Source organism: Pelobates fuscus, chromosome 5, assembly GCF_036172605.1.
Source record: "Pelobates fuscus isolate aPelFus1 chromosome 5, aPelFus1.pri, whole genome shotgun sequence".
Lineage (NCBI taxonomy): Eukaryota > Metazoa > Chordata > Amphibia > Anura > Pelobatidae > Pelobates > Pelobates fuscus.
In genome coordinates, this window is record NC_086321.1 from 167,671,209 (window position 1) to 167,695,391 (window position 24,183).

The window sequence follows — 24,183 nt, forward strand, 5'->3', positions numbered from 1 at the left end:
AATTAGCTCTTGGAGATGTCATTAGTCTAGGGGTTCACATACTTTTTCCACCTGCACTGTGAATGTTTACATGGTGTGTTCAATAAAAACATGGCAACATTTCATTCTTTGTGTGTTATTAGTTTAAGCAGACTGTGATTGTCTATTGTTGTGACTTAGATGATGATCAGATCACATTTTGACCAATTTGTGCAGAAATCCATATCATTCCAAAGGGTTCACATACTTTTTCTTGCAACTGTATTATAAGCCACCTAATATTAATATTGATGAGGAAAAACAGCTGTTAGAGCTAATTGGTAAAGCTGCATATCTAGGTAACACATTACTTATTACAGGTTTTAACTACCTAGACATAAATTGGGATAGAGGGATAAGTAGTTCAGCAATTCAGCAAGGGGAATTAGGTTTCTGAAAGTGTTGACACTTTTATGTCTTCACTGGTACAAGCACCAACTACAAAGGATGCTTGTCTGGATTTGGTTATAACAAACAATGTTGATCTTTTGACCAACATTTAAGTAGTCGAGCACTTGGGAAATAGTGATCACAATGTGGTGTCTTTTGAAATATACTCAAAAAAGCAAAACCACACGAAGTATACAAAAACATATAATTTTACAAAAGGCGAATTTCAATAACATAATATCAGCTTTACAATATTATGCAGGATGATAATGTGGAACTCACAAGATAGCAGTGATAATCAAGCCCATCATCCTCAGTCAGAAGATATCTTCAGAATATATGAGACACAATCTTCTATTTTTCAACAGGGTCCAAATAAAAACGCATAAAATCCACTCCGCAAGGTGGTAGTGACAGCATACAAAGTAAGTCCCCCAAATAGTATAATCCGACGCGTTTCGTCTAGATGACTTCCTCAGGGATTCCCAGAGAATCCCTGAGGAAGTCATCTAGACGAAACGCGTTGGATTATACTATTTGGGGGACTTACTTTGTATGCTGTCACTACCACCTTGCGGAGTGGATTTTATGCGTTTTTATTTGGACCCTGTTGAAAAATAGAAGATTGTGTCTCATATATTCTGAAGATATCTTCTGACTGAGGATGATGGGCTTGATTATCACTGCTATCTTGTGAGTTCCACATTATCATCCTGCGTGTCCTCTATATTTATTCTGTAATACACTATGTGCGATTTATTTTTATAGATATCGCCTACTTCGTTATTGTAAGGTTGTATATATTTTTATATCTGCACCTTAGAAGTGTATCTCTGGTTTTGCATCCCTACTCCTTTATTTGTTACATTATTGTTTTTGGTGTTGTAAGAGGGCACACTTTTTGGTAGGTTTGCTATCTTTGTTTTTTAGTGGTTGGGGTATTTTTATTGCCTTACAATATTATAATAATATACTGGCAAAAAAAGTACAAGAAGCACGGGAAAAAGCAAGAGGATAAATGGAATATATTTAAACAAATATTAGAAAGGTACATTTCAGTACCATTTCTTACTATTGGGTAATAAATATGAAAGAAACGCATTGAAACCAATGTGGCTTAGCTGGAAAGTAAACCAAGAGATTAAAAATAAGAAAAGGGCATTTAAAACATTTAAATCAGATATAAGGAGGCTAATATGAAAAAAAGGCAATTAGAGTGGCTAAACTAAAAAAAAAAGAGAGACTGATAGCCAAAGAGTGCAAATCCAACCTCCAAAATATGTTAAGTACATAAATTCTAATGAAACAAAAAAATGAAAGCTTAGGTACACTGAAATCAGAGATGGGCATGTTAGTTAATGAAGACCAGGAAAAGGCAGACATTTTAAATAACTATTTTTCCTCAGTATGCATTAAGGAGGATCCTATGGCAAGAGATATGCAAATGATTTCTAGAAAAAATTTGCAGAAAAATTGTGATTGGATGACCTAAGACAAGGTGCTCCATCAACTAAAGAAAGTGAATGTAAGTAATGCTCTGGGGCCTGACAATTTTCATCCACAAGTACTTAAGGAGTTAAATGTGGAAATAAGTAAAATGCTGTATTTCATCTTTCAAGATTCTTTTCTTTCAGGAAGTGTTCTTGAGGATTGGAGGAAGCCAGATGTGGTTCTTATATTCCAAAAGGGTTCAAAATCTTTGCCTGGAAATTATAGACCTATGAGCTTAAATTCTGTGGCTGTGAAAGTATTTAAAGGGTTATTAAGGGATAATATTCAGGAATTCATTGTTTTTTTTTAGCAATAATCAGCATGGTTTTATGAAACATAAGTCATATCAAACTAACCTAATTGAATTCTACAAAGATGTTAGTAAAAGTATAGATAAGGGTGTTGCAGTGGATGTGATCTACTTGGATTTTGCTAAGGCATTTGATATGGCTTCTCAAAGCAGGTTAGTCTTCAAACTAAAAGAAATTGGTCTAGATGAAAATTCTTGTCCTTGAGTAGAAGGATATAGTACAGAGATTTATCATTAATGTAACATTTTCAAGCTGGACAAAAGTGGTTAGTGGTGTCCCTCAGGGTGTTGTTCTGGGTTCACTTCTATTTAACATATTTATAAATGATCTTGAAATAGTCATTCAAAGCCATGTTTTAGTGTTTGCAGATTACACAAAACTCTGTAAAGTAATACAATGTGAGCAGGATATTGCCTTGCTGCAGAGGAAGTTTGATACATTGGGATACTTTGCACTCAAAAGGCAAATGAGATTTAATGTAGAAAAATGCAAAGAAATGCATTTTGGGGGTAAAGAATGCACAAGCAACTTACACTCTAAATAGTAGAACATTGGGTATAACAACACATGAGAGGATTTGGGAATTGTTATAGATATTAAACTAGGCAACACTATGCAATGTCAATCAGCAGTAAGGTACTGTCATGTATAACTAAGACCATTAATTCTCAGGATTAAAATATAATTTAGCCTCTTTATAAATCAATGTTAATACCATACCTTGAATATGCTGTGCAATTGTGGGCACCTGTTCTTATGAAGGATATTATTGCACTAGAAAAAGTGCAGAGGTGGGCTAAAAAAGTTGACAAAAGGAATGAAGCATTTTGGTTATGAAGAAAGGGTAACAAATTTAAATCTCTTTAGTTTGGAAAAACGGCGCCTGAGAGGGGATATGATAACATTATACAAATATATTCAGGATCAATACTAACCATTGTCTGGAAATCTGTTCATAAACAGGACTATATATGGGACGCGAGGTCACACATTTAGAATGGAAGAAAGGAGATTTAGTTTAAGGCAAAGGAAAGGGTTTTAACAATAAGAACAATAAGGATGTGGATTTCTCCGCCTGAAGAGATGGCTTTATCAGAGTCTATACAGATGTTTAAACAACAGTTGGATAAATACTTACAAAAACATAATATACAGGGGGCGGGGCCTGACCGCCATGCTGACCGGTCGCAGGCCACGGAGGCTCCTGATAAACTTGGTCCAATATGGTTAAAAAAACACACGAAAACGTAAACTGAGTGACCTGCAGTTGAATCAAGCACCCGGGCAGAAGCTGGAGCCACCGCGGACCCTGAGATCGGGAGTGCCAGAGCCCCCAGCGGGCACTATGGGACTTCGGGGTCTGCGGCCTATGAGGGTGGAGAGCGGGACGGACGGCCGCCGTCCTGCTTGTGAACCTGGCCACCATGCAACAGCCTAGGGACGCACCTCACAGGCCTTGCTTCCCCCCCCATGGACCGGGGGGGTCATCCCGGTCCCCACCGGAGGGGAACCTCACCATCTATAGCCCAGCATCGGACCTACCTGAAGGAGCGCACCACGGGCCAGGCCTCTAAAATGGCGGCGCCACGATACAATACAACCTCGCATGCCTTCAGGCGAAAGCGTCATCACCCTCACTGTATAAGCCCGCATGGGACCATGCCTTCCGACTACACGGAAAATAAGCTGGGGCAGGAGATGGAGGACAGCGTCGGCGACCGGAGCCCACAACACCGCCACTTACCTGGTACCCCGGAGGCTGGGCCTGGGAAACACTGTCGACTGGAACGACTCATTAGCGGCATCAAAGGCAATCTAGGCTGCCAACAAAGCGACAGAGCCCATCGGCTGCCCTCCCTACTCGCACATGCCATCACCTAACGAGCGGCTCGCCCACATCAGGAAACTCACGTGCTGACCTCCATACCTCATCGCCTAAAGAAGATGGCTGAGCCCAGCCTCGGACGTGCCGGTCACCCAGTGCCCCCCCCACGTTGCACCGCAGCACTCGGGGGCCAGGGACATACATATGGACAGGTCTACCGCCGGTGGTGTTGCTTTTGCTTATGATTTTAATTTCATTTTTATTCTTTCACTTTGCAAATATACATGCTTGTAATTGATACTTAGGCTACCCTTTGGCTGTTGATTAATGCTAGCAGTTTCGTTTACCTTAAATAAGCGCATAATGTTCAACATACACTGCATAATTGTTTAGCCTTGAACTTTAATTACGTGCTATTTTGTCGTACTATTTAATAACTGGCATAGATAGCAGCTAAAATCGCCTAGGTTTACATGACTTGCTGCCCTCTGGTGGCCAATATTAAGCAGTGTGGAGAAATCTGCACCTGATACTCCGTCACATAAGCCTGAAACTTAAAAACTGTATCTTACTCATTCAAATAAGCAGGTATAGCTCAGCCATACAGTTTTATTAACGTGTACTTAACTTGATATACTTAAAAACTCAACGTGCTGTTTGCTTTACCATGACTTAGTATATCATTACTGTTTAACCTTTTATACTAAAAATGTATGCATACTTATCGTGCCACAATACTGTTACCATATGTTTATGTAACTTGAGCCTGCTAATGCTGTTGTGGCGACACAGGCATTATTGTACATACCTGCATACCAAAAATAAAGAATTAAAAAAAAAAAAAAAAAAAAAAAAACATAATATACAGGGATATAATTTCTAATTAGTCGGGTGATAGCTTCTTGGTCCAAAGATATTTCTGACTGCCATGCTGGGGTTAAGAAGGAATTTTTTCCTAGTTTGTTGCAAAATTGGAAGTGCAGACTGCAGTTCAGACTGAGTTTTTGCCTTCATTTGGATCAACAGCAAAAACAAATGTGAGAAAGGCTGAACTTGATGCGTCTCTTTTCAATTATGTAACTTTGTTACAACTCTTATCTTCTAAGGTACCTTTCATATACTGTTGTTTTCTGTACGCATCCATCTGTATATTATATTTCCCTGTCTTTAGAAATGTTGTTCTACTTGAAAGTAGAAATGAGCATGAATATCACAAATATAGAGGGTTTGCACATATTAGCATATGAAGAGAAAGAGCCAGTTTTGTCTGAAAAGTAATTCTGGCCATACATTATTCTTAAATACATGATTATGGCATACTCATGGTTTATAAAAAAAAAGACAAATGGTATAATCATTTATATAAGTAGCTGCCAAAATATCTGGTGCCCTTGAGTTTTTATGCTTGCCAATATATAATAAACAAATTCAACAAATGTAAATTTCAATATTTTTCACTCAGCTCTTTATTACTATTGTCAATCACCATTTTACAAGAACATCCAAAAACCCTTGTCTCTGGCCATCCTTACATTTTTGTTTTTAAACTCAGACGTTTACCCTTGAGGAGTGACTGGCAAAACAGACACTCGACTTGCCAGCACTTAGAACCTTTGTGAATAAGTGTCATTGCAACAATACATTGTCAGCTTGTGAATGTGTTTGTGTAGGGGCATTCATCTGGCAAGAAAAAAAGAACTGAGGCTTTTAGTCTTCTCCCTTACCTCTGCATGCACCTGCTGCTCCGAGGTGATATATGCCGGCTAATACATGCCAAATAGCCTTCTGCTCATTGACTGTGAATCCCAGAGCCTCCATGGCAGATTGGAGTTGCATAAATGCTGCAGATGCCTTCTGCTTCTCTTCAGGCTAAGAGAGACAAGAAGAAAGGGGCATTAACCCCTACTGTTCAACAACCCATGTTCAATCAGATAAATATGTTTTTTCTCATTATCACAGAAAAGAAAAAATCCTACGAAATTAAGGATACTAATAATATTACTCAAAAAACAAAATGATGGAAGCATTGATGATACACAAATATCATTGTTCAATAATTACTTTTTAACCTTAAATACAATCAGCACCTAGTAAGAATAACTTTCAAAAACCATCATGCAAATACAAACAAATATAAATTTAGATATTGAGTTTTAGGTCAAATGTCCCAGGTTTAATATAGAAGGTAATTAATTCCATTAACTGCAACTCAAAGGCTAATTTGAATAACATAATGCAAAACTGTTATATTCAGTACTTTGGATGAATTTATAGAGAGTGTCAATGACAAAGGGACAAATGAATGAACATCTATAAAATATTAAGAATAATAAGTATAATTATATATATATTTAAATATAATTATTTTATGGTACTAGCTGGGCTTGTGGACGTTAATATCCTTGCATAACATCATTGGTCCAATTGGATGTTAGTGAACAGCACACACCTAGCTATTCATTCACACTCCTGTACCTAGCCAATAACTCTTACAATTAGCAACTTACATGCACAGTGACACTCTTACACACTGTGATACAAAATAAATTAACAGTAAAACACATTTACACAAACACTGTAAAATGTACACAACCTATAAAAATGGAGGATTGTTGCATTAAATTAAGTCATTACTAGTAGCGGAACTAATGTAGAGAGGGCCCAGGTGCAAGAATTTTCTTGGGTCCCCCTCTAGTGAAAGAGTGGCCGAAAGGTAGATTCCCATTTGTCGTACAACTCACTCAATGCTATCTACCATTTTCCCATCCTTGCAGAGTTGTATTTGTGAGCAGTGTTTGTGTGTTTGAATGTAATCATGTTTTTCTTTGGAGTACGTCTGTGTACATGTAGGGGTGTATTTGTATGTGCTGTTATCATTGGAATGCAGTGGTGTACTCCTATGTAATGTTTTTGTTTGAATGCAGGGTTGTGTATGTAGTGTTATCTTTTGTGTGTAGTGTTAATGTTTGAATGAAGGGTTGTTTTGGCATTTTAAAACAAGGGTGTTTGTAATGCTTGTGTAAATGTAGATGTGCGTTTGTGTGTAATGTTGACTTTTAAATGTGGGTGTACATTTGCGTGTATCATTTGTGGTTGAACGAAGGGTTGTTTGTATATAATTTTGGCACTTGACTGCAAGGGTGTGTTTGTATAAAATGTTGCTTTTTTTTTTTTGCATGATTGCTAGGATGTGGTTGCATGTGTTTTTGGTGTTTGAATGCCTAGATGTATGAGGATGTATACATACACTGCCACATACATATTTACACACATACACATTGGCACACACAGATGCACACTCTGACACATACACACACATTCAGATACACACATATAAACACTAACACATACACACTCCATGACACAAAGAAACAAACTGACACAAAGAAATACACAAAAATGTCAAATACACAATCGTGTCATAATTTTTATATTTTTAGCCAACCTCCTGTTAACATATCTTTTATGTTAAGGAGGTTGGCTTCCCTTGGGTCATGCTGCTGGCTGAGGCTAATTGCTCTCTCACTGCTCTTCCCCTGCCTGTGCCTCCTTTCTCCCCCACCCATGTGGCTCTCTGTATTTAGCTGGAAGGACTCATATTGAGAATTAGGGCATATAAACTGACATAAGGCATGGGTCAGTGGATATTTTGTAAGAGGGTTAAATTAGATTAAATCGATGTGGTAAAATGAGAGCAGGCCTACAAATAAGGGTATTACAGCTTGAAACTCGAGGTGATTTTATTTGATTTATTTTTCACCCTGTCACCCGACCCCTGCAGTATATGGTAGGTAGTGATGTCGTGAACACAAAATTTTCGGTTCGCGAACGGTGGACGCGAACTTCCGCAAACGTTCGCGAACCGGGCGAACCGCCATTGACTTCAATGGGCAGGCGAATTTTAAAACCCACAGGGACTCTTTCTGGCCACAATAGTGATGGAAAAGTTGTTTCAAGGGGACTAACACCTGGACTGTGGCATGCCGGAGGGGGATCCATGGCAAAACTCCCATGGAAAATTACACAGTTGATGCAGAGTCTGCTTTTAATCCATAAAGGGCAGAAATCACCTTCCTAAACATTCCTAAATCACAATGGATATGGATTGACACCTGACATATGACATATTGACACCTTAACATATGGATTGACACCTGTCCTCAGAGACCCTGATACACACTGACACAGAGCAGAATAGGGACTGTTCCCCCTACATAGGGTCACTTGGCAGATATGGATTGACACCTGTCCTCAGGGACTCTGATACACACTGACACAGAGCAGAATAGGGACTGTTCCTCCTACATAGGGTCACTTGGCAGATATGGATTGACACCTGTCCTCAGAGACCCTGATACACACTGACACAGAGCAGAATAGAGACTGTTCCCCCTACATAGGGTCACTTGGCAGATATGGATTGACACCTATCCTAATGATCTCTGATACACACTGACATAGAGCAGAATAGGGACTGTTCCCCCTACATAGGGTCACTTGGCAGATATGGATTGACACCTATCCTAATGATCCCTGATACACACTGACACAGAGCAGAATAAGGACTGTTCCCCCTACATAGGGTCACTTGGCAGATATGGATTGACACCTATCCTAATGATCCCTGATACACACTGACACAGAGCAGAATAGGGACTGTTCCCCCTACATAGGGTCACTTGGCAGATATGGATTGACACCTGTCCTCAGGGACCCTGATACACACTGACACAGAGCAGAATAGGGACTGTTCCCCCTACATAGGGTCACTTGGCAGATATGGATTGACACCTATCCTAATGATCCCTGATACACACTGACACAGAGCAGAATAGGGACTGTTCCCCCTACATAGGGTCACTTGGCAGATATGGATTGACACCTGTCCTCAGGGACCCTGATACACACTGACACAGAGCAGAATAGGGACTGCTCCCCCTACATAGGGTCACTTGGCAGATATGGATTGATACCTGTCCTCAGAGACCCTGATACACACCGACACAGAGCAGAATAGGGACTGTTCCCCCTACATATGGTCACTTGGCAGATATGGATTCACACCTGTCCTCAGGGACCCTGATACACACTGACACAGAGCAGAATAGGGACTGTTCCTCCTCCATAGGGTCACCATTTTTAGCCCAAGGCAGCTCATCTCATCAGGCCTTTTTTAGTCGAATGTATCGCCCACTGTCAGACCCTTCGGATCCATCCCTCATTCATCTTAATAAAGGTGAGGTAATCTAGACTTTTTTGACCTAGGCGACTTCTCTTCTAAGTGACAATACCTCCTGCTGCACTGAAGGTCCTTTCTGACAGGAAGCAATAAAGTGGAAACCACCTTCACAAAAATAATGAGATACAACCTGAGGAATATATCCAAAATTGGAATATTCTATATAAGCATGTAATAAAATCTGAAATGATAAAAAGTGTATATCATAGCGTAACACAGTAAGATAATGATAATAAATTGTGGAGTAAGTAATGCACTCACAAACAAAAGTGTAAATCAGGCCTCTCACCCCCCTGGGGTATATGTAGTATGGGACTTGATAGTAGATCCAGATATTAGAATGTCTTCAGAGAAATGGGAAAAAAAGGACCATGCATAGTGAAAGTACGTATAAAAATATCAAAAGAGAATTTATTGGTTACACTTACAGACATAAAGTGGTAGTAAGCATGTATCCACTCTCAGTGGAACTGGAAGGCAGAGTAGTAAATACCGGACACAGATCCAATCGGAGTAGCAGAGTACAGGAACAATAAAAGGACTATAAAACAAATAAAATCAAGAAACAGTCCGAAAAAGTTCAATATCCAACGCGTTTCGTCCGTGGTAAATGGAGGACTTCTTCAGGGATATGAGTAGATTCGAGTATGTGGGAACTTTTATATCCAATTCAATCTTCCTTGATGCCGTTCACCGGCAGCGTGTGTTCCACACTGGAACGCAGAATTGTACTTCCTGTGACGTCCATCCGTCTGAATTGCGCATGCGTGATCGGAAAAAGAGTTCTAAACATGTTTAACCCCTTAAGGACCAAACTTCTGGAATAAAAGGGATTCATGACATGTCACACATGTCATGTGTCCTTAAGGGGTTAAAGAACCGGTACCTAAATGCGCATGCGTAGAAATCTAAATGATAGAGAAAAATTTATACACCAGGCGGAAAGTCGCCAAAGAGATTAATGAAGAATAAAGACCAACGAAAAACGGCAAATAATCGCCGCAAGATACAATTGTAGAAAAACAATAAAAATATATACTAGTGGTATACAAGAATATGGATAAGCAAGCAAAAGGGCAGACACATGGGGCATGGAAATCACAATGCCCCAAATGGATGCCATAACGCCAATCACCACATTGGTGTATAGATCAGATACAATGCTCCTAAAGTAACATAGTACAGAACATAAAATAGCCCATACAAATAACAATATGCTGGAAGTTATTATATGGATATATGTAACAGGGTTGACCAGCCAGAGTTAACAATAACCACAATCCCAAGGTACATTAATAATGACCTAAAAAGGCCATAAATACAAATTAAAAATAAATAATAATATTTAAAAACCAAGAAACATAAAACATAAGATGAGAGAAAAAAGGAATACCTAGAATACTGCATACATAATAGCTGAATCAGATTAAATTAAACATGACAAGTCTATTTCAGCGTTTAGACCATAATGCAGTGTTTTAAGGGTGTAAATCCAAAACGCTTCCTGGCGTATTAATTCTTGTAGTTTGTCTCCTCCTCTACATCCTAATGTGATGTGTTCTATACCAAACACTTGTAGTTGTTCCCACTGAAAAAGGGGACAAGTACTGCAATGTTTTGACACGCTATGATCTAATTTACTTTTTTTGATATTATTAAAATGCTCCAAAAGTCTAATATGGAGTTTCCTAGTGGTGCGGCCTACATATTGGGCTCCACATCCACATTGAAGTAAATAAATGACAAAAGTGGTGGAACATTGAATATGTTTCTTAATTACATAAGTTTTTTTAGTTTGAGTACTCGTAAAGCTGGTTATTTTCCTTTTTTGATATTTACATGTGGAACAGTGGCCACAACAATAGAAGCCCTTTAGAGGTTGGAGAAAAGAGCTACTAGGAGTAGGTACAGACTGTATAGGAAGAAGGCTGGGGGCCAGTTTATTTTTAAGGTTAGATGCTCGTTTGTAGATAATTTTGGGTCTATTTGGAATAATCTCCTTAAGTACACTATCTCTTTGCAAGATATACCAATACTTGTTTAAAATTTTTTGAATCTTTTTTGCATGAGGATTATACTGGGTAATAAAAGCGAATTGGAAATCGTTCTTCTGTGATCCTGAACCATTGTCAAATCGCTTTTTGTTTTTATTCCTATTTATCAAAAATTGTGTTCTATCTGTGTCCAATATGTTCTGTATATCCGAATCAATTTGAACTTGGTTATAACCTTTCTCCAAATATCGTGTCTTAATCAACTGGGCTTGTTGTAAAAAAGTAGAATCGTCTGAACAATTTCGTCTAAGACGAATTAGTTGGCTTCTGGGTATATTTGAAAGCCAGGGAGGATGATGAGCACTAGACAGATCTATTGCGGTGTTACAGTCTGTTGGTTTAAAAAATGTTTTCGTTTTGAGTTGGTTATTTTCTATATAGATAGAGAGATCCAAAAAATCCAGTGAGGTTGGGCTGGTATTATGGGTGAATTTGAGATTATAATTATTAGAATTGACAAATTCAAAAAACATTTCCAGACTTGCAGCAGAACCTTCCCATACCAACAACACATCATCTATGTAGCGTCGCCATAGGACCAAACTGCCCCCAGAATGGGCACCCAGCCGAATATGACGCTGTTCCCAATGGGAGACGTATATATTGGCAAAACTGGGGGCAAATTTGGTATCCATTTGGGGCATTGGGATTTCCATGCCCCATGTGTCTGCCCTTTTGCTTGCTTATCCATATTCTTGTATACCACTAGTATATATTTTTATTGTTTTTCTACAATTGTATCTTGCGGCGATTATTTGCCGTTTTTCGTTGGTCTTTATTCTTCATTAATCTCTTTGGCGACTTTCCGCCTGGTGTATACTTTTTTCTCTATCATTTAGATTTCTACGCATGCGCATTTAGGTACCGGTTCTTTAAACATGTTTAGAACTCTTTTTCCGATCACGCATGCACAATTCAGACGGATGGACGTCACAGGAAGTACAATTCTGCGTTCCAGTGTGGAACACACGCTGCCGGTGAACGGCATCAAGGAAGATTGAATTGGATATAAAAGTTCCCACATACTCGAATCTACTCATATCCCTGAAGAAGTCCTCCATTTACCACGGACGAAAAGCGTTGGATATTGAACTTTTTCGGACTGTTTCTTGATTTTATTTGTTTTATAGTCCTTTTATTGTTCCTGTACTCTGCTACTCCGATTGGATCTGTGTCCGGTATTTACTACTCTGCCTTCCAGTTCCACTGAGAGTGGATACATGCTTACTACCACTTTATGTCTGTAAGTGTAACCAATAAATTCTCTTTTGATATTTTTATACGTACTTTCACTATGCATGGTCCTTTTTTTCCCATTTCTCTGAAGACATTCTAATATCTGGATCTACTATCAAGTCCCATACTACATATACCCCAGGGGGGTGAGAGGCCTGATTTACACTTTTGTTTGTGAGTGCATTACTTACTCCACAATTTATTATCATTATCTTACTGTGTTACGCTATGATATACACTTTTTATCATTTCAGATTTTATTACATGCTTATATAGAATATTCCAATTTTGGATATATTCCTCAGGTTGTATCTCATTATTTTTGTGAAGGTGGTTTCCACTTTATTGCTTTCTGTTTTCTACTTTTGGTGTTAGTGAGGTTCACCTGGAACCACTTTCAATTTAGCAGCTCTATTGCTTATGGTTAGTGGGTATACTACTGTCTTGTCCCTTTCTGACAGGACACTTGAAGCGGGGCAGGCCAGAAGTTCTATCGCAAATTGGGATAGCTCAGGCCACAGGTCAAGCCTGCACACCCAGTAGTCAAGGGGTTCGTCGCTCCTCAGAGTGTCGATATCTGCAGTTAAGGCGAGGTAGTCTGCTACCTGTCGGTCGAGTCGTTCTCTGAGGGTGGATCCCGAAGGGCTGTGGGGATGCGTAGGACTTAAAAAGCTCTGCATGTCCTCCATCAACAACACGTCTTTAAAGCGTCCTGTCCTTGCCGGCGTGGTCGTGGGAGGAGGAGGATGACTTTCACCTCTTCCCCTGTTAGATTCCCGTTGTGCTGTGACATCACCCTTATACGCTGTGTAAAAAATACTTTTTAATTTATTTTGCAAATGCTGCATCCTTTCCGACTTGTTGTAATTTGGTAACATTTCCGCCACTTTCTGCTTATACCAGGGGTCTAGTAGCGTGGACACCCAGTACAGGTCGTTCTCCTTCAGCCATTTTATACAAGGGACCCTCAACAGGCACGACAGCATGATAGACCCCATTTGCACAAGGTTGGATGCCGAGCTACTCATTTCCCGTTCCTCCTCCTCAGTGATCTCAATGAAGGTATGTTCTCTCCCCTAGCCACGTACAACACCACGGGTACCAGAAAGGTGACAACGAGCACCCTGGGATGCCTGTTGTGGTTGGTCTTCCTCCTCCTCCTCAAAGCCACATTCCTCCTCTGACTCCTCTTCCTCACAATCCTCTTCCAGCGTTGCCGCAGGTCTAGCAAGCGATGCTGATAAGGCTGTTTCTGGTGGTGCAGTGGCGGATCCAGAGCCTGATCTCGGGAGGGGCACTTGTAGATTATTTAAAGAAATAATCCAGACACAATAACCACTACAGCTCAGTGTAGTGGTTATGGTGTCAATAGTGGCGGGACCCCCTCCCAGAGTAAGTAGTCAAACCGTTTAAGAACAGTTTGACAACTTACCTGAGGTCTGCTGGGAACTGGGGCTGTAGTAGGAGTGGTGTGTGTGAGTGGTGCAATGTGTAAGGGGTGCAGTGTGTGTGTGAGGGGGACAGTGTGTGAGCAGTGTGTGTGTGTGATGGTTGTAGTGTGTGAGTGAGGGCGGCAGTGTATGTGTGAGTGTGGGCAACGTGTGTGTATGGGGCGGCAGTGTATGGGGAGCAGTGTGTGTGTATGGGGTTAGTGTATGTATATAGAGTGTGTGTGTGTGTGTGTATGGGGGAGCAGTATGTGTGTATGGGGGCAATATGTGTGTATGGGGCAGTGTGTGTATGGGGGGCAGTGTGTGTGTATGGGGGGCAGTGTGTGTGTATGGGGGGCAGTGTGTGTGTATGGGGGGCAGTGTGTGTATGGGGGGCAGTGTGTGTATGGGGGCAGTGTGTGTGTATGGGGGCAGTATGTGTGTGTATGGGGGCAGTGTGTGTGTATGAGGGGCAGTGTGTGTGTATGGGGGCAGTGTGTGTGTATGGGGGCAGTATGTGTGTATGGGGGCAGTGTGTGTGTATGGGGGGCAGTGTGTGTGTATGGGGGGCAGTGTGTGTGTATGGGGCAGTGTGTGTGTATGGGGGCAGTATGTGTGTATGGGGGCAGTATGTGTGTATGGGGGCAGTGTGTGTGTATGGGGGGCAGTGTGTGTGTATGGGGGGAAGTATGTGTGTATGGGGGGCAGTATGTGTGTATGAGGGGCAGTGTGTGTATATGGGGGCAATGTGTGTATGGGGCAATGTGTGTATGGGGCAATGTGTGTGTATGGGGGTAGTATGGGGGCAATGTGTGTATGGGGGTAGTATGGGGGCAACATGTGTGTATGGGGCAGTATGGGGGGCAATGTGTGTATATGGGGGGCAAGGTGTGTGTATGGGGGCAGTATGGGGGCAATGTGTGTGTATGGGGGCAATGTGTGTGTATGGGGGCAGTATGGGGGGCAATGTGTGTATATGGGGCAGTATGGGGGGCAATGTGTGTGTATGGGGGCAGTATGGGGGGCAATGTGTGTATATGGGGCAGTATGGGGGGGCAATGTGTGTATATGGGGGCAGTATGGGGGGGCAATGTGTGTATGGGGCAGTATGGGGGGCAATGTGTGTGTATGGGCGCAGTATGGGGGCAATGTGTGTATATGGGGGCAGTATGGGGGCCAATGTGTGTATGGGGGCAGTATGGGGGGGGGCAATATGTGTATATGGGGGCAGTATGGGGGGCAATGTGTGTGTATGGGGGCAGTATGGGGGGCAATGTGTGTGTATGGGGGCAGTATGGGGCAATGTGTGTATGGGGGCAGTATGGGGGGCAATGTGTGTATATGGGGGCAGTATGGGGGGCAATGTGTGTGTATGGGGGCAGTATGGGGGGCAATGTGTGTGTATGGGGGCAGTTGTGTGTATGGGGGGGCAATGTGTGTATATGGAGGCAGTATGGGGGGCAATGTGTGTGTATGGGGGCAGTATGGGGGGCAATGTGTGTGTATGGGGGCAGTATGGGGGCAGTGTATGTGTGTAGATTGTGTGTGATAAGGGAAGGGGGGCTTTTCTTTTTTAATAATATATATATATTTTTTTTTATTTAATTTAAATAAATATTGATGTCCCCCTCCCTTCTTACCTTTACCGGGAGGAGGGGGGGACATTTCTTGATCCCTGGTGGTCAGAGGGTGATTCCCTGGTGGCCCAGTGGGGAGAGTGAACTCTAGCCCATAGCTCCCGGGCTAGAGTTCACTCTCGCGAGATTTGGAGCGTTGCCGTGGTTACCGCGGCAACGCTCCAAGCTCGCGAGATGAGGACCCGGAGGAGCTGCAGGCAGAGCTCCCGGGTCCTCTCTCCTCCCTCTCCCTCTCCCCTGCCGGCTGTCAGCATAGTGCCTGCGGACCGTGGAGGGAGATCTCTGATCTCCCTCCCCAGTCCGCAGGCACCTGCATGTGCTGGCAGGGGTGAGGGAGACCGTCAATTTTCTCGGGGGGGGCAATTGCCCCGTTGCCCCCCCCCTGGATCCGCCACTGTGGTGGTGATGGTGACCACAACTCTTCCTCTTCACGCTCATCTACGGCCTGATACAGCACTCTTCGCAGGGCACGCTCCAGGAAGAAAACAAATGGTATGATGTCGCTGATGGTGCCTTCAGTGCGACTGACTAGGTTTGTCGCCTCCTCAAAAGGACGCATGAGCCTACAGGCATTGCGCATGAACGTCCAGTAACGTGGCAAAAAAATTCCCAGCTCCCCAGAGGCTGTCCTAGCACCCCGGTCATACAAATATTCATTAACGGCTTTTTCTTGTTGGAGCAGGCGGTCGAACATTAGGAGTGTTGAATTCCCACGTGTCGGGCTGTCGCATATCAAGCGCCTCACTGGCATGTTGTTTCGCCGCTGGATATCTGCAAAGTGCGCCATGGCCGTGTAGGAACACCTGAAATGGCCACACACCTTCCTGGCCTGCTTCAGGACGTCCTGTAAGCCTGTGTACTTATGCACAAAGTGTTGTACGATCAGATTACACATATGTGCCATGCACGGCACATGTGTCAACTTGCCCAACTTCAATGCCGCCAACAATTTTTTTCCGTTGTAACAAACCACTTTGCCGATATCCAGTTGCTGCGGAGTCAGCCACTTTTCCACCTGTGTGTTCAGGGCGGACAGGAGTGCTTGTCCGGTGTGACTCTCTGCTTTCAAGCAAGTCAAACCCAAGACGGCGTGACACTGCCGTATCCGGGATGTGGAATAGTACCTGGGGAGCTGGGGGGGTGCCGTTGATGTGGAGCAAGATGCAGCAGCAGAAGAGGACTCAGCCGAGGAGGTTATGGAAGAGGATGGAGTAGGAGGAGTAGAGGAGGTGGCAGCAGGCCTGCCTGCAAGTCGTGGCGGTGTCACCAACTCCTCTGCAGAGCCACGCATTCCATGCTTGGCAGCCATCAGCAGGTATACCCAATGCACAGTGTAGGTGATATACCTGTCCTGACCATGCTTTGCAGACCAGGTATCAGTGGTCAGATGGACCCTTGCCCCAACACTGTGTACCAGACATGCCATTACTTCCTTTTGCACAATCGAGAACAGGTTGAGGATTGCCTTTTGTGCAAAGAAATTTCGGCCGGGTACCTTCCACTGCGGTATCCCAATAGCCACAAATATTTTGAACGCCTCAGACTCCACCAGCTTGTATGGTAAAAGCTGGCGGGCTAATAGTTCAGACAAGCCAGCTGTCAGACGCTGGGCAAGGGGGTGACTTTCTAAAATTGGCTTCTTACGCTCAAACATGTCCTTGACAGACACCTGACTGTGGGCAGATGAGCAGGAACTGCTCAAGGTGAGAGATGGAGTGGCGGATGGTTGAGAGGGGGCAAGGAGGACAGAAGTGGTTGACGTGGCTGAAGATGCTGGACCAGGAGGAGGATGGCGGCTTTGAGTTTGTGTGCTGCTTGCACTCATGTGTTGATCCCATAGGCGTTTGTGATGTGCGATCATGTGCCTACGCAAAGCAGTTGTACCTAGGTGGGTGTTGGACTTCCCACGACTCAGTTTCTTTTGGCACAGGTTGCAAATGGCATCGCTGTTGTCAGAGGCAGACACACAAAAAAAATGCCACATTGCTGAGCTCTGCAATGACGGCATTCTGGTGGTGGATACAGCATGCGTTGATTGGCGTGCTGTCAAGCTGACCCCGGGTGCCGATGCATGCTGTCTGACTGTGCCACTACCTCATTGCGACGACCTCCCCCTGCTTCCAACTCATCTACTCCTCTCTGTCTCCCCATCTGAACATTCGCCCTGTTCTTCTTCTTGCCGAGCGGGCACCCACGTGACATCCATGGACGCATCGTCATCATTAACCGCTTCACTTGTATCTGACAACTCAGCGAAGGAAGCAGCAGCGGGTACAACATCATCATCATCACACCGTACGTCCATGTGTGTAATGCTGCCTGCCTGAGACATATCCCTGTTATCTACATCCTCTGGCAATAATGGTTGCGCATCAATAATTTCGTCAAACGGATGTGTAAATAACTCCTCTGACATACCACCGCTTGGCTGTGGTGCTAGTGTTGGTGGTGGCGGCAGGCGGGTGAGTGGTATCTTGAGAGGTGCCCGAAGCTAAGCTGGAGGAGGATGGTGCGTCAAGGTTCTGAGCAGAAGCTGTAGAAGATTGGGTCTCCTGTGTTAGTCAGTCAACTATGTCCTCAGAACTTTTCAAGTTCAGGGTACGTGGCCTCTGAAAACTGGGCATTATTCTAGGGCAAAAGGGGATCACAGCACCACGACCATGATGGCCCCTGCGGGGTGGCCTGCCTCTGCCTGTCATTTTTCTGGGATTAGGGGTACTATGCGTGCAAGCTACTGTGAGACCAGATATGAGTGGCAATGTGCACTGGCAGAGGTTGGCAGAGTACACGCTGTAGGCCTGACACCCGCTTGAAGACAACTAACTGCTATTCAATCTATTACAGTGGAAAAAGTTTTTTGGTTTTAAATGCACGCTATAGTGACACCAGATATGAGTGGCAATGCGCACTTGCAGAGGTTGGCAGATTACACGCTGAAGGCCTGACACCCACTTTAAGGACACTGACTGCTATTAGCTTACCGTGAAAAACTTTTTTTCTTTTTAAAGGCACGCTATAGTGACACCAGATATGAGTGGCATAGTGCACTTGCAGAGGTTGGCAGAGTACACGCTGAAGGCCTGACACCCGCTTTAAGGACACTGACTGCTATAATCTTACAGTGAAAAACTTTTTTTCTTTTTAAAGGCACGCTATTGTGACACCAGATATGAGTGGCAAAGTGCACTTGCAAAGGTTGGCAGAGTACACGCTGAAGGCCTGACACCCGCTTTAAGAACACTGACTGCTATTAGCTTACAGTGAAAAACTTTTTTTTCTTTTTAAAGGCACGCTATAGTGACCCAGATATGAGTGGCAAAGTGCACTTGCAGAGGTTGGCAGAGTACACGCTGAAGGCCTGACACCCGCTTTAAGGACACTGACTGCTATAATCTTACAGTGAAAAACTTTTTTTCTTTTTAAAGGCACGCTATTGTGACACCAGATATGAGTGGCAAAGTGCACTTGCAGAGGTTGGCAGAGTACACGCTGAAGGCCTGACACTCACTTTAAGGACACTGACTGCTATTAGCTTACAGTGAAATTTTTTTTTTCTTTTTAAAGGCACGCTATAGTGACACCAGATATGAGTGGCATAGTGCACTTGCAGAGGTTGGCAGAGTACACGCTGAAGGCCTGACACCCGCTTTAAGGACACTGACTGCTATAATCTTACAGTGAAAAACTTTTTTTCTTTTTAAAGGCACGCTATTGTGACACCAGATATGAGTGGCAAAGTGCACTTGCACAGGTTGGCAGAGTACACGCTGAAGGCCTGACACCCGCTTTAAGAACACTGACTGCTATTAGCTTACAGTGAAAAACTTTTTTTTCTTTTTAAAGGCACGCTACTGTGACACCAGATATGAGTGGCAAAGTGCACTTGCAGAGGTTGGCAGAGTACACGCTGAAGGCCTGACACCCGCTTTAAGGACACTGACTGCTATAATCTTAGAGTGAAAAACTTTTTTTCTTTTTAAAGGCACGCTATTGTGACACCAGATATGAGTGGCAAAGTGCACTTGCAGAGGTTGGCAGAGTACACGCTGAAGGCCTGACACCCGCTTTAAGGACACTGACTGCTGTTAGCTTACAGTGAAAAACTTTTTTTCTTTTTAAAGGCACACTATTGTGACACCAGATATGAGTGGCAAAGTGCACTTGCAGAGGTTGGCAGAGTACACGCTGAAGGCCTGACACCCGTTTAAGGACACTGACTGCTATTAGCTTACAGTGAAAAACTTTTTTTCTTTTTAAAGGCACGCTATAGTGACCCAGATATGAGTGGCAAAGTGCACTTGCAGAGGTTGGCAGAGTACACGCTGAAGGCCTGACACCCGCTTTAAGGACACTGACTGCTATAATCTTACAGTGAAAAACTTTTTTTCTTTTTAAAGGCACGCTATTGTGACACCAGATATGAGTGGCAAAGTGCACTTGCAGAGGTTGGCAGAGTACACGCTGAAGGCCTGACACCCGCTTTAAGGACACTGACTGCTATAATCTTACAGTGAAAAACTTTTTTTCTTTTTAAAGGCACGCTATTGTGACACCAGATATTAGTGGCAAAGTGCACTTGCAGAGGTTGGCAGAGTACACGCTGAAGGCCTGACACCCGCTTTAAGGACACTGACTGCTATAATCTTACAGTGAAAAACGTTTTTTCTTTTTAAAGGCACGCTATTGTGACACCAGTTATGAGTGGCAAAGTGCACTTGCACAGGTTGGCAGAGTACACGCTGAAGGCCTGACACCCGCTTTAAGAACACTGACTGCTATTAGCTTACAGTGAAAAACTTTTTTTTCTTTTTAAAGGCACGCTACTGTGACACCAGATATGAGTGGCAAAGTGCACTTGCAGAGGTTGGCAGAGTACACGCTGAAGGCCTGACACCCGCTTTAAGGACACTGACTGCTATAATCTTAGAGTGAAAAACTTTTTTTCTTTTTAAAGGCACGCTATTGTGACACCAGATATGAGTGGCAAAGTGCACTTGCAGAGGTTGGCAGAGTACACGCTGAAGGCCTGACACCCGCTTTAAGGACACTGACTGCTGTTAGCTTACAGTGAAAAACTTTTTTTCATTTTAAAGGGACGCTATTGTGACACCAGATATGAGTGGCAAAGTGCACTTGCAGAGGTTGGCAGAGTACACGCTGAAGGCCTGACACCCGTTTAAGGACACTGACTGCTATTAGCTTACAGTGAAAAACTTTTTTTCTTTTTAAAGGCACGCTATAGTGACCCAGATATGAGTGGCAAAGTGCACTTGCAGAGGTTGGCAGAGTACACGCTGAAGGCCTGACACCCGCTTTAAGGACACTGACTGCTATAATCTTACAGTGAAAAACTTTTTTTCTTTTTAAAGGCACGCTATAGTGACCCAGATATGAGTGGCAAAGTGCACTTGCAGAGGTTGGCAGAGTACACGCTGAAGGCCTGACACCCGCTTTAAGGACACTGACTGCTATAATCTTACAGTGAAAAACTTTTTTTCTTTTTAAAGGCACGCTATTGTGACACCAGATATGAGTGGCAAAGTGCACTTGCAGAGGTTGGCAGAGTACACGCTGAAGGCCTGACACCCGCTTTAAGGACACTGACTGCTATAATCTTACAGTGAAAAACTTTTTTTCTTTTTAAAGGCACGCTATTGTGACACCAGATATGAGTGGCAAAGTGCACTTGCAGAGGTTGGCAGAGTACACGCTGAAGGCCTGACACCCGCTTTAAGGACACTGACTGCTATAATCTTACAGTGAAAAACTTTTTTTCTTTTTAAAGGCACGCTATTGTGACACCAGATATGAGTGGCAAAGTGCACTTGCACAGGTTGGCAGAGTACACGCTGAAGGCCTGACACCCGCTTTAAGAACACTGACTGCTATTAGCTTACAGTGAAAAACTTTTTTTTCTTTTTAAAGGCACGCTACTGTGACACCAGATATGAGTGGCAAAGTACACTTGCAGAGGTTGGCAGAGTACACGCTGAAGGCCTGACACCCGCTTTAAGGACACTGACTGCTATAATCTTAGAGTGAAAAACTTTTTTTCTTTTTAAAGGCACGCTATTGTGACACCAGATATGAGTGGCAAAGTGCACTTGCAGAGGTTGGCAGAGTACACGCTGAAGGCCTGACACCCGCTTTAAGGACACTGACTGCTGTTAGCTTACAGTGAAAAACTTTTTTTCTTTTTAAAGGCACGCTATTGTGACACCAGATATGAGTGGCAAAGTGCACTTGCAGAGGTTGGCAGAGTACACGCTGAAGGCCTGACACCCGTTTAAGGACACTGACTGCTATTAGCTTACAGTGAAAAACTTTTTTTCTTTTTAAAGGCACGCTATAGTGACCCAGATATGAGTGGCAAAGTGCACTTGCAGAGGTTGGCAGAGTACACGCTGAAGGCCTGACACCCGCTTTAAGGACACTGACTGCTATAATCTTACAGTGAAAAACTTTTTTTCTTTTTAAAGGCACGCTATTGTGACACCAGATATGAGTGGCAAAGTGCACTTGCAGAGGTTGGCAGAGTACACGCTGAAGGCCTGACACCCGCTTTAAGGACACTGACTGCTATAATCTTACAGTGAAAAACTTTTTTTCTTTTTAAAGGCACGCTATTGTGACACCAGATATGAGTGGCAAAGTGCACTTGCAGAGGTTGGCAGAGTACACGCTGAAGGCCTGACACTCACTTTAAGGACACTGACTGCTATTAGCTTACAGTGAAATTTTTTTTTTCTTTTTAAAGGCACGCTATAGTGACACCAGATATGAGTGGCATAGTGCACTTGCAGAGGTTGGCAGAGTACACGCTGAAGGCCTGACACCCGCTTTAAGGACACTGACTGCTATAATCTTACAGTGAAAAACTTTTTTTCTTTTTAAAGGCACGCTATTGTGACACCAGATATGAGTGGCAAAGTGCACTTGCACAGGTTGGCAGAGTACACGCTGAAGGCCTGACACCCGCTTTAAGAACACTGACTGCTATTAGCTTACAGTGAAAAACTTTTTTTTCTTTTTAAAGGCACGCTACTGTGACACCAGATATGAGTGGCAAAGTGCACTTGCAGAGGTTGGCAGAGTACACGCTGAAGGCCTGACACCCGCTTTAAGGACACTGACTGCTATAATCTTAGAGTGAAAAACTTTTTTTCTTTTTAAAGGCACGCTATTGTGACACCAGATATGAGTGGCAAAGTGCACTTGCAGAGGTTGGCAGAGTACACGCTGAAGGCCTGACACCCGCTTTAAGGACACTGACTGCTGTTAGCTTACAGTGAAAAACTTTTTTTCTTTTTAAAGGCACACTATTGTGACACCAGATATGAGTGGCAAAGTGCACTTGCAGAGGTTGGCAGAGTACACGCTGAAGGCCTGACACCCGTTTAAGGACACTGACTGCTATTAGCTTACAGTGAAAAACTTTTTTTCTTTTTAAAGGCATGCTATAGTGACCCAGATATGAGTGGCAAAGTGCACTTGCAGAGGTTGGCAGAGTACACGCTGAAGGCCTGACACCCGCTTTAAGGACACTGACTGCTATAATCTTACAGTGAAAAACTTTTTTTCTTTTTAAAGGCACGCTATTGTGACACCAGATATGAGTGGCAAAGTGCACTTGCAGAGGTTGGCAGAGTACACGCTGAAGGCCTGACACCCGCTTTAAGGACACTGACTGCTATAATCTTACAGTGAAAAACTTTTTTTCTTTTTAAAGGCACGCTATTGTGACACCAGATATGAGTGGCAAAGTGCACTTGCAGAGGTTGGCAGAGTACACGCTGAAGGCCTGACACCCGCTTTAAGGACACTGACTGCTATAATCTTACAGTGAAAAACTTTTTTTCTTTTTAAAGGCACGCTATTGTGACACCAGATATGAGTGGCAAAGTGCACTTGCAGAGGTTGGCAGAGTACACGCTGAAGGCCTGACACCCGCTTTAAGGACACTGACTGCTGTTAGCTTACAGTGAAAAACTTTTTTTCTTTTTAAAGGCACGCTATTGTGACACCAGATATGAGTGGCAAAGTGCACTTGCAGAGGTTGGCAGAGTACACGCTGAAGGCCTGACACTCACTTTAAGAACACTGACTGCTATTAGCTTACAGTGAAATTTTTTTTTTCTTTTTAAAGGCACGCTATAGTGACACCAGATATGAGTGGCATAGTGCACTTGCAGAGGTTGGCAGAGTACACGCTGAAGGCCTGACACCCGCTTTAAGGACACTGACTGCTATAATCTTACAGTGAAAAACTTTTTTTCTTTTTAAAGGCACGCTATTGTGACACCAGATATGAGTGGCAAAGTGCACTTGCACAGGTTGGCAGAGTACACGCTGAAGGCCTGACACCCGCTTTAAGAACACTGACTGCTATTAGCTTACAGTGAAAAACTTTTTTTTCTTTTTAAAGGCACGCTACTGTAACACCAGATATGAGTGGCAAAGTGCACTTGCAGAGGTTGGCAGAGTACACGCTGAAGGCCTGACACCCGTTTAAGGACACTGACTGCTATTAGCTTACAGTGAAAAACTTTTTT

The 24,183-nt window shown here is 43.2% G+C and overlaps 1 protein-coding gene across 3 annotated transcripts in view; it reads right to left on the reverse strand.

Moving 5' to 3' along the window:
* The window catches only part of MYO18B (myosin XVIIIB), a 560,248-nt gene that overhangs the window by 424,461 nt on the left and 111,604 nt on the right, over positions 1-24,183 (reverse strand). For all 3 annotated transcript variants that reach the window (XM_063454642.1, XM_063454641.1, XM_063454640.1), the window contains exon 13: positions 5,760-5,904. In XM_063454642.1, the coding sequence (XP_063310712.1) occupies positions 5,760-5,904 (145 nt within the window). The remainder of the gene's footprint in view (positions 1-5,759; positions 5,905-24,183) is intronic.